Source organism: Salminus brasiliensis, chromosome 11, assembly GCF_030463535.1.
Source record: "Salminus brasiliensis chromosome 11, fSalBra1.hap2, whole genome shotgun sequence".
NCBI classification, from domain to species: Eukaryota; Metazoa; Chordata; class Actinopteri; order Characiformes; family Bryconidae; genus Salminus; species Salminus brasiliensis.
In genome coordinates, this window is record NC_132888.1 from 198,519 (window position 1) to 211,018 (window position 12,500).

The window sequence follows — 12,500 nt, forward strand, 5'->3', positions numbered from 1 at the left end:
AGTGAGTGAGGGAGTGAGGGATTGAGGGAGTGAGTGAGTGAGGGATGGAGGGAGTGAGTGAGTGAGGGAGTGAGGGATTGAGGGAGTGAGTGAGTGAGGGATGGAGGGAGTGAGTGAGTGAGGGATGGAGGGAGTGGAGTGAGTGAGGGATGGAGGGAGTGAGTGAGTGAGGAGTGAGGGAGTGAGTGAGGGAGGGATGGAGGGAGTGAGTGAGTGAGGGAGTGAGGGAGTGAGTGAGGGAGGGAGGGAGGGAGTGAGTGAGTGAGGGAGTGAGGGAGTGAGTGAGTGAGTGAGTGAGTGAGTGAGTGAGGGATGGAGGGAGTGAGTGAGTGAGTGAGGGATGGAGGGAGTGAGTGAGTGAGGGAGTGAGTGAGTGAGTGAGTGAGTGAGGGATGGAGGGAGTGAGTGAGTGAGTGAGTGAGTGAGTGAGTGAGTGAGTGAAGGAGTGAGTGAGGGAGTGAGTGAGTGAGGGAGTGAGGGATTGAGGGAGTGAGTGAGTGAGGGATGGAGGGAGTGAGTGAGTGAGGGAGTGAGGGATTGAGGGAGTGAGTGAGTGAGGGATGGAGGGAGTGAGTGAGTGAGGGATGGAGGGAGTGAGTGAGTGAGGGATGGAGGGAGTGAGTGAGTGAGGGAGTGAGGGAGTGAGTGAGGGAGGGATGGAGGGAGTGAGTGAGTGAGGGAGTGAGGGAGTGAGTGAGGGAGGGAGGGAGGGAGTGAGTGAGTGAGGGAGTGAGGGAGTGAGTGAGGGAGGGATGGAGGGAGTGAGTGAGTGAGGGAGTGAGGGAGTGAGTGAGGGAGGGAGGGAGGGACGGTTTCGCTCTCTGGGAGTTTCAGTGGTTACAGAGGGACTCAGTCAGTCAGAGGTTAATGCTAAGCTACAGCGGTCAGCGCGTTATCGCCGCTCCGAGCAGCAGGGGGCGCTGCACACACCCGCATACCAGCACCGCCGCGCGCAGAGGAAATCCCTGCGCGGGTTAAAAGCAAAAGTAAACAGAACCCAGAGAGAGAACCCGGAGAGAGAACCCGGAGGGAGAACCCGGAGAGAGAGAACCCGGAGAGAGAACCCAGACCGAGAACCCGGAGAGAGAACCCGGAGGGAGAGAACCCGGAGGGAGAACCCGGAGGGAGAGAACCCGGAGGGAGAACCCGGAGAGAGAACCCGGAGGGAGAGGGAACCTAAAGCGGGGGGAGAGCTGTGTTATTAATGCAGAACAGGTGAGTCTGAACACGGGGAACTGTTCTAGACTCGGGACTCTTTCAGCTAGCATAACATCTGTGCGTGGCGTGCGCGTGCCCTGTAAACACTGAACCCCGTTCTGTTTGGTTCTCTGTGTGTGGGTTCTGTGCTGTGGTGGGTTCTGTGCTGTGGTGGGTTCTGTGCTGTGGTGGGTTCTGTGCTGTGGGAGGTTCTGTGCTGTGGTGGGTTCTGTGCTGTGGTGGGTTCTGTGCTGTGGGAGGTTCTGTGCTGTGGGTTCTGTGCTGTGGTAGGTTCTGTGTGTGGGTTCTGTGCTGTGGTAGGTTCTGTGTGTGGGTTCTGTGCTGTGGTGGGTTCATGTTCTGTGTGTGGGTTCTGTGTGTGGGTTCTGTGCTGTGGGAGGTTCTGTGTGTGGGTTCTGTGTGTGGGTTCTGTGCTGTGATAGGTTCATGTTCTGTGCTGTGGTGGGTTCATGTTCTGTGTGTGGGTTCTGTGCTGTGGGAGGTTCTGTGTGTGGGTTCTGTGTGTGGGTTCTGTGCTGTGATAGGTTCATGTTCTGTGCTGTGGTGGGTTCTGTGCTGTGGTGGGTTCTGTGCTGTGGGAGGTTCTGTGCTGTGGTGGGTTCTGTGCTGTGGGAGGTTCTGTGCTGTGGTGGGTTCTGTGCTGTGGTGGGTTCTGTGCTGTGGGAGGTTCTGTGCTGTGGTAGGTTCATGTTCTGTGCTGTGGTAGGTTCTGTGTGTGGGTTCTGTGCTGTGGTAGGTTCTGTGTGTGGGTTCTGTGCTGTGGTGGGTTCATGTTCTGTGTGTGGGTTCTGTGTGTGGGTTCTGTGCTGTGGGAGGTTCTGTGTGTGGGTTCTGTGTGTGGGTTCTGTGCTGTGATAGGTTCATGTTCTGTGCTGTGGTGGGTTCATGTTCTGTGTGTGGGTTCTGTGTGTGGGTTCTGTGCTGTGGGAGGTTCTGTGTGTGGGTTCTGTGTGTGGGTTCTGTGCTGTGATAGGTTCATGTTCTGTGCTGTGGTGGGTTCTGTGCTGTGGTAGGTTCTGTGTGTGGGTTCTGTGCTGTGATAGGTTCATGTTCTGTGCTGTGTTCCCAGCTCTGACATGCAGGGTGCGGGGGTGAGTAGGAGGTTTGGGGGCGTGTCTGTCTTGGATCTGCATGAGGAGGCGGAGCTCTCTCAGAGCAGCTCCTCCCACGACCAAGATCTGGAGGAGAACCAGCTAATTGGATCAATTCAGGGGACCATAGTGGGTCTGCGCTACTACACTGGAACGGTAATAATCATCATCCTCGTACTGGATATTATTATTATTATTATTATTATTATTAAAAGTCATAATAATAATAATATATTATATAATAATTATACACACACATATATATAGATACATATAAAATAACAGTAGTATCATTATTAAACACCCTGACAGTAATATATATTGCAGGTAGGTCTGGGCCATATGATAAAAATATTACATCGCAATATTTAAAGACATTTTTCATGATACATGTATTTACAGAATAAAAACCCATCAGTATCAGATTCTTATAAACTGTTCAGATCCTCCCCGGTTCTCTTCTGCTCTTCATCTAATGAAGCCAGTCTAATCACACTGTCTGAAACCTGCAGCTGATCAGTGTTTAATAAGCACTAACAGTCTCCTCCATACCAAGCGTACTCCTATCACCATCACACCTTACCATCACACCTTACCATCACACCTAATTACAACACCTTATCATCACACCTTACCATCACACCTTATCATCACACCTAATTACAACACCTTATCATCACACCTTACCATCACACCTTATCATCACACCTTACCATCACACCTTATCATCACACCTTACCATCACACCTAATCATCACACCTTACCATCACACCTTACCATCACACCTTACCATCACACCTTACCATCACACCTTATCATCACACCTTACCATCACACCTTATCATCACACCTTACCATCACACCTTACCATCACACCTAATTACAACACCTTATCATCACACCTTACCATCACACCTTATCATCACACCTAATTACAACACCTTATCATCACACCTTACCATCACACCTTATCATCACACCTTACCATCACACCTAATCATCACACCTTACCATCACACCTTACCATCACACCTTATCATCACACCTTATCATCACACCTTACCATCACACCTTACCATCACACCTAATCATCACACCTTACCATCACACCTTACCATCACACCTTACCATCACACCTTATCATCACACCTTACCATCACACCTTATCATCACACCTAATTACAACACCTTATCATCACACCTTACCATCACACCTTATCATCACACCTAATTACAACACCTTATCATCACACCTTACCATCACACCTTATCATCACACCTAATAACAACACCTTATCATCACACCTTACCATCACACCTTACCATCACACCTTATCATCACACCTTATCACAACACCTTATCATCACACCTTATCATCACACCTAATTACAACACCTTATCATCACACCTTACCATCACACCTTACCATCACACCTTACCATCACACCTTATCATCACACCTTATCATCACACCTTACCATTACACCTTACCATCACACCTTATCATCACACCTTATCATCACACCTAATTACAACACCTTATCATCACACCTTACCATCACACCTTATCATCACACCTAATTACAACACCTTATCATCACACCTTACCATCACACCTTATCATCACACCTAATTACAACATCTTATCATCACACCTTACCATCACACCTTACCATCACACCTTATCATCACACCTTATCACAACACCTTATCATCACACCTTATCATCACACCTAATTACAACACCTTATCATCACACCTAATCATCACACCTTATCACCATCACACCTTACCATTACACCTTATCACCATCACACTTTACCATTACACCTTATAATCACACCTTATCACCATCACACCTTATAATCACACCTTATCATCACACCTAATCATCACACCTAATTACAACACCTTATCATCACACCTAATCATCACACCTTATCATCACACCTAATTACAACACCTTATCATCACACCTTATAATCACACCTTACCATCACACCTTACCATCACACCTAATCATCACACCTTATCACCATCACACCTTACCATCACACCTTATCACCACACCTTATCACCATCACACCTTACCATCACACCTAATCATCACACCTTACCATCACACCTTATCATCACACCTTATCATCACACCTAATTACAACACCTTATCATCACACCTAATTACAACACCTTATCATCACACCTTACCATCACACCTTATCATCACACCTTACGATCACACCTTATCATCACACCTAATTACAACACCTTATCACAACACCTTATCATCACACCTTATCATCACACCTAATTACAACACCTTACCATCACACCTTACCATCACACCTTATCATCACACCTAATCATCACACCTTATCATCACACCTAATTACAACACCTTATCATCACACCTAATCATCACACCTTATCACCATCACACCTTACCATTACACCTTATCACCATCACACTTTACCATTACACCTTATAATCACACCTTATCACCATCACACTTTACCATTACACCTTATAATCACACCTTATCACCATCACACCTTATAATCACACCTTATCATCACACCTAATCATCACACCTAATTACAACACCTTATCATCACACCTAATCATCACACCTTATCATCACACCTAATTACAACACCTTATCATCACACCTTATAATCACACCTTACCATCACACCTTACCATCACACCTAATCATCACACCTTATCACCATCACACCTTACCATCACACCTTATCACCACACCTTATCACCATCACACCTTACCATCACACCTAATCATCACACCTTACCATCACACCTTATCATCACACCTTATCATCACACCTAATTACAACACCTTATCATCACACCTTACCATCACACCTTATCATCACACCTTACCATCACACCTTATCATCACACCTAATTACAACACCTTATCATCACACCTTACCATCACACCTTATCATCACACCTTATTACAACACCTTATCATCACACCTTACCATCACACCTTACCATCACACCTTATCATCACACCTTATCACAACACCTTATCATCACACCTTATCATCACACCTAATTACAACACCTTACCATCACACCTTACCATCACACCTTATCATCACACCTAATCATCACACCTTATCATCACACCTAATTACAACACCTTATCATCACACCTAATCATCACACCTTATCACCATCACACCTTACCATTACACCTTATCACCATCACACTTTACCATTACACCTTATAATCACACCTTATCACCATCACACCTTATAATCACACCTTATCATCACACCTAATCATCACACCTAATTACAACACCTTATCATCACACCTAATCATCACACCTTATCATCACACCTAATTACAACACCTTATCATCACACCTTATAATCACACCTAATCATCACACCTTATCACCATCACACCTTACCATCACACCTTATCACCACACCTTATCACCATCACACCTTACCATCACACCTAATCATCACACCTTACCATCACACCTTATCATCACACCTTATCATCACACCTAATTACAACACCTTATCATCACACCTAATTACAACACCTTATCACACCTTATCACAACACCTTACCATCACACCTAATCATCACACTTTATCACCATCACACCTTACCATCACACCTAATCATCACACCTAATTACAACACCTTATCATCACACCTTATAATCACACCTAATTACAACACCTTATCATCACACCTAATTACAACACCTTATCATCACACCTTATCACAACACCTTATCATCACACCTAATTACAACACCTTATCATCACACCTTATCATCACACCTAATTACAACACCTTACCATCACACCTTATCACAACACCTTATCATCACAACACCTTATCATCACAACACCTTATCATCACAACACCTTACCATCACACCTTACCATCACACCTTATCACCATCACACCTTACCACAACACCTTATCATCACACCTAATTACAACACCTTACCATCACACCTTACCATCACACCTTACCATCACACCTTACCATCACACCTTACCACAACACCTTATCACAACACCTTATCACAACACCTTATCATCACACCTTACCACCACACCTTACCATCACACCTTACCATCACACCTAATCACAACACCTTGTCATCACACCTTATCACAACACCTTATCATCACACCTAATCATCACACCTAATCACACCTTATCACAACACCTTATAATCACACCTTATAATCACACCTTATCATCACACCTAATCACAACACCTTATCATCACACCTAATCACAACACCTTATCATCACAACACCTTATCATCACACCTTATCATCACACCTAATTACAACACCTTATCATCACACCTTATCATCACACCTTACCATCACACCTTATCGTCGCAATATGATAAGTGATCGTCAAATCGCCCAGCTCTGCCTGCAGCATCAGCAACCACATAATGGAGTCTGTTAGAGGTTACTGAACACCTCCACAGGCTTGCAGTTAGATCCAGTGCTAACAGATGGGGTATAAGCTAGATGCATTAGCCTCATAGCTTCAGTGCTAAGATGGGGTTTTAGCTTCCATTGCTTGTTAGCTTGTGTGTGTGTGTGTGTGTGGGTGTGTATGTGTGTGTCCTGCAGGTGAATAGAGGTGAGATGGTGTCTCTGGTGAGGCAGCCGGAGAACCCGTATGACCGGAATGCAGTGATGGTGGCTAACGTGTACGGCAGTCAGGTGGGACACATTAAGAAGGAGCTGGCGGCTGCGATGGCCTTCATAATGGACCGCAGTCTGGCCCGGGTGGAAGGGTAGGAGCTACACTCTACTGATCCGTTACTCATCCACCTGTACCAGAACATCACACTCCAGTAGGCGTTAGTCCGTCTCTACCGTCCAGGGTAAAAGGCTTTCTACAATTTATTGAAGGAACATTGCTGTGAGGAATTGATTGCATTCTGCGACAAGAGTGTTTGTAAGGTCATCATCCTCAACTCCCCAACTCCTAGAAGTACTGGATGGAGCTCCTCCACCATCATTCCAGAGAACTCAGTTCCTCCACTGCTCCACAGATCCTCAATGCTGGGGGGCTTTATACCCCTCTAGCCCACGCCTGGCATTAGGCAGCATGGAGCCAATAGGGTCATGATGCTGATCTGCTCCAGAGAGTCCTATTCTATTGGCAGTACTTCTTCTCTACAGAGACTAGACAAGCTGAATGTGTATCTGACTGCATTTTATTGTTATATGTTAAAATGTGTTAAAGCTGTTTCTCAGCTCCGCCGTTGTTTCTGCTCAGGGTGGTGCCGTATGGAATGACTAATAAATACACCATGCCTGTAAACCTGACGTTCTGGGCTAAGGAGGAGAACCGGGAGGCCATACACTCTCAGATGAAACGTCACGGCTACAAACTCGGCAGCTCAGTGAAAGGTAAACACAGCTGTTCCTCTGTGACTGTACGTTCACCCCCGCTCCTCACGGCCTGTGAGGTTTCTAAACTCAAGCCGGCTGTTTGCTGCCATGGTTTCAGCGACTGCATAAGACCCAAACGTAGCTCGCTGCACTCTGCTGGCCTTAGTCGCTAAAGAGCGCTAACAGTCAAATCACAGGTCACACACTGCCCGGACACCACTCCTGGACGAAAAAGGGTTCCGGGGGAATAAGACAGTGCGAGCTGGTGCAGGAGCTGCAGACTGATGACGCAGAGTCCAGCAGTGCTTCTGCTTTAGGAACAGATTACTCACAGTTGCAGAGATTAGCCTGCAGCACCACGCTCTGGTATCATTGGCCACAATACTTTGCTCTAATTTGCATAAAGTTAAACTCTGCTCTACTCTTTGTCACGCCGCTGACTCCGCCCACTTAGCATCACCAACATTCGATCCTGCTCGAGTCAGTCTGACCTGAGCTTCTTTAGTTTAGAACAGAGTTGCTAATTTGACTCGCTTCTGCTCGTCACCCTCAGTGCTCTCCCGAGTTTAGGTGACGATTGATGATGAGTTTGTGTTTTTCAGGGAGCTCATCAGCACCGTCCCGGGATCGCTATGGATTTGCCGGATCGTCCTCGGAGATTTGTTCCGTGCCTTTAACACAGGAGCAGGTAACACCTAAACACACCAGCCTGTGTGTCAGTGTATCAGTCAGTCCATCACAAAGCTGTCTCACCGGCCTCATCACACACAGCATCTCATCACACCTCCACCCCATACACACACTGGACGTGTGACCTCTGCTCAGTCACACTGCATCCACCCACACCACACCTGAACTCACACCTGAACTCACACCTGATCCAGTGTCTGTATGTAAATATGAATGTAATTGAATGTATGAATGAATCACACATTTCAGATTATATATTTAACCTGTACATTTTAAACAGAAGAAATGATCATACCTGTAGACTGAGTGGGCGGGGCTTAACTGCTGTAGGCTGAATAGGCGGGGCTTCCGTCTAAAAGAGTTTCTTTGATTTCCTAACAGCTAAAAAATGCCTTTGATAAGCTGTTTGAAGATCTGTTGGAGGACAGAACCCGAGAGATGGAGGCAGCAGAGGTAAATGCCCAACAAAGGCTGTGTCCCAAACCACACACTCCCACACTAAACAGTGCACACCGCAGCTGCCAAACACAAAGCTCCCAAACAGCTGAGAGATTCAGCACACACCAGATTAGTGATTAAAGCCCCCAGCATTGGCCTGCGGGGTTCTCTGGAGTGATGATGCAGCCCCACCCAATACCTTTCAGATGAGCTGGAGTGGAGGAACTAATCATCCAACATCAGAACCATGTGCAAATGCACACACAGCTTGTCTAGCTTGTCTTGTCTAGAGAAGTATTGCCAATAGAATAGGACTCTCTGGAGCAGATCAACATCATGACCCTATTGGCTCCATGCTGCCTAATCCCAGGCGTGGGCTAGAGGGGTATAAAGCCCCCCAGCATTGAGGAGCTGTGGAGCAGTGGAGGAACTGTGTTCTCTGGAATGATGGTGGAGGAGCTCCATCCAGTACTTTTGGGATGAGTTGGGGAGTTGAGGATGATGAGGTGGGGGTGGTGATCATGGATTTGCTGTGAGGATTTGACTAGAGACAGTTACTGCAACAGAAGCAGGATCAGCTCTTTAATACCCTTAATTTCAGAAGAAACAATGAATGAATGAACAGGTGTCCTAATACTTTTGTCCATATAGTGTACTTTTGGACACAGTTTATTGGTGTATGAGTGTTTTCATATCCAAGTGTGTGTGTGTGTCAGGCAGTGCGGACCCCTCTGCTCCCCCACCAGAAGCAGGCGCTATACTGGATGAGCTCCAGGGAGAACAGCACTGACCTGCCGCCGTTCTGGGAGCAGAAGAGCGGACTGTACCTGAACGTGCTGACGAACTTCGCTGTGAAGGAGAGACCGGAGAGCGTCCTTGGAGGGATTCTGGCTGATGATATGGGCCTGGTGGGCCCCCCAGAAAACTAACCCTCCCCTCATACCCACTTACCATAAACATACTCAATCAGCTGAAACACTTTCAGATCTTCCGTAGTTTTACACTGGCTTCTCTTCATATTCACCAGCTCCTTATACCAACTTCTCATTCCACCTTAAGTGCTCCATCCAGTACCTTCGGGACATGGGTATTACCTTTGAGAGTGTAACTGCTGCAGTGTTTAAGGTGGGATGGAAAGTTTGAATAAGACGCTGGGAAATAAGGAGCCAGATCAGCCCCTGCTGTAAAGTGTGTAGATGTTCAGTAGTCTCCAGCAGGCCGTGCGTGTCTTGGCTGATGGGCTACGCTTTTGGGATAAAGGGGTGAAATGGGGGGAATTGGACTGTTATTTGTTTCTCTGTAATATTTGAGGTGCTGACAGTAAACAAAGCTGTGAGATCATTTAGGTTTTCTTCTTTTTTCAGGGTAAAACTCTCACAACCATCGCGCTGATACTCTCCAACTTCCACAGTGGAAAACCGCTTCCCCTGGAGAAATCTCAGGCGTCCTCAGGTTCGGCTGATTTGAACAGCTGTGTGTTCTGCATAATGGTGGAAGTTAACATCATGTCTGCTTATAATAACTGAGTCCAGTGCTAACATGTATAATAGCGGTCCTGAAATAGAGCCCTGCTGAACTCCATATCTGACTTTAGTGTCATTAGAAAATCAATCTTTGACCTTTAGGACCTGATAGGGCTGTTCCTGTGATTCCTGTGATTGATGTTCTCTAACCTTTGTAAGATCGTCTCTGGTGGTTCTGCAGATATAAATGATAAAAAGCAGAAACAATAAAATAGAAAAGCTGAAATCAGGGACCTGATTCAGAGTGTCTGAGTGTTCATGGTGGATTAAGTGAGGTGAGCTGTGTGTAAAAGTCTTGTGTTTACAGGAGCATCCGGCAGTAAAGGAGCCCATCAGAACCCAGCGCAGCCGTCCACTTTGAAACGGTCAGTCATTTTAATAATTAATACCTTTGATATATTTGGTGTTTTTTTTTCTGAGGATGAGCGTTAAAGTGTGTGTTCATGCCGCACAAACTAAACCAGATCAGGGTGTAGAATTACATTTACATTTATGGCATTAAGCTGAAGCTCTTCTCCAGAGCGACTTCCAGGGTAACTCATATTACAGAGGTGGGCCAGTGTAGTGTTAGGAGTCTTGCCCAAGGACTCTTATTGGTGTAGCACAGTAGAGTCACCCAGACCAGGAATCGAACCCCAGTCTCCCATGTGGTGTGGTAGCTCACTGGCAGGTAGTGGTGTTATCTGTTGCGCCACACCAACCATCCATCCATCAGCAGAGCTTAATTTGGGTCAGTAAGAGCTTATTATTATTTTTATTTAATCAGAGAGAGAGGAAATAATACATGTGACATACACTGCATGGACAAAAGTATTGGGACACCTGCTCACTTTACTGTGTCTTCTGAAATCAAGGGTATTAAAAGAGCTGATCCTGTGTCTGTTGGAGTAACTGTCTCTACTGTCCAGAGAAGAAGACTTTCTACTAGATTTTGGAGGAGCATTGCTGTGAAGATTTGATTGCATTCAGCCACAAATTCATTAGTGAGGTCAGGATGTTGGATGATGATCACCACCCCACCTAATCATCCCCAACTCATCCCAAAAGTACTGGATGGAGCTCCTCCACCATCATTCCAGAGAACACAGTTCTTCCACTGCTCCACAGCTCCTCAATGCTGGGGGTCTTTATACCCCTCTAGTCCACGCCTGACATTAGGCAGCATGGAGCCAATAGGGTCATGATGATGATCTGCTCCAGAGAGTCCTATTCTATTGGCAGTACTTCTCTACAGGGACTAGACAAGCTGTGTGTGTGCATTTGCACATCTGTGTCAGCAATGAGTGCAACTTAATGTAGCTGAATGCATTCATTAGAAGGAGTGTCCACAAACATTTGGACATGTAGTGTGTGTGTATAGAGTTTCTGATAGTTGTGGCTGTTGGGTTCGTTAGCGCTCCTTCAGGACAGATCAGGTAAGCACTGAGACTTCAGTGAGGGTCGGGTTATTGATAGAGGAATGGAGGAAGCTGCAGGAGGAGGTTATGGTAATCGTGTGAAACTGATGGATGATGTTCTTGGTTTTGGTTCTAGGCCTCATGAAGAGTCCAGCCATGCTGCTGTTGCTGCTGCTGCTGCTGAAGATGTGTTTGTTTCTGAGAGATGTGCTGAGCAGAGACCAACAGCCAGCCAACACAAACGTCAGTCCTCCAAACCCCTCGCTTCACTGAGCAGATCATTCACTGTTCGCTCCCTCCAGGAGTTCTTGATCTTGAAATTTGACCCGGGGTGCAGAAGTTCTTAGAGATTACGCTGGGTGTGTGTGTATGTGTGAATACATATATATGGATGTCCCGATCTGGTCCAGTGATCTCCAATCCTTAGGTTTGCCGTAGCAGAGTGCCATCTGACGTCCTCTAGAGGCACCATCACCAGAAATGATCCTCAGCTGCTGCAGACAGACCTCATTTTTTTAGACAACTACCCCAGACAGACTCCAGACAGAGTTCATCTGTGACATGATTACAGTGGGCAGAACCAAACAGAGCTCAGCACTCGGCCCTGACCCCGCTCTGTAGCTTTACGTGGTCTGACAGACACTCGGTGGCTGAGCTGCTCTCTGTGAGCTGTTCCTCCTAAACTCTTCCACTGTTCAATAATAACACCAC

At 46.3% G+C, this 12,500-nt stretch overlaps 1 protein-coding gene across 1 annotated transcript in view; it reads left to right on the top strand.

Annotated features, from left to right (window-relative positions):
• The first annotated feature begins 933 nt into the window (after positions 1-933).
• The window catches only part of hltf (helicase-like transcription factor), a 21,081-nt gene continuing 9,514 nt past the window's right edge, over positions 934-12,500 (top strand). The window contains exons 1-10 of the mRNA XM_072691199.1: positions 934-1,215; positions 2,288-2,465; positions 6,971-7,137; positions 7,626-7,759; positions 8,344-8,429; positions 8,813-8,884; positions 9,586-9,777; positions 10,234-10,321; positions 10,700-10,757; positions 11,926-12,032. Of these exons, the coding sequence (XP_072547300.1) occupies positions 1,205-1,215; positions 2,288-2,465; positions 6,971-7,137; positions 7,626-7,759; positions 8,344-8,429; positions 8,813-8,884; positions 9,586-9,777; positions 10,234-10,321; positions 10,700-10,757; positions 11,926-12,032 (1,093 nt within the window). The 5' untranslated portion in view covers positions 934-1,204. The remainder of the gene's footprint in view (positions 1,216-2,287; positions 2,466-6,970; positions 7,138-7,625; positions 7,760-8,343; positions 8,430-8,812; positions 8,885-9,585; positions 9,778-10,233; positions 10,322-10,699; positions 10,758-11,925; positions 12,033-12,500) is intronic.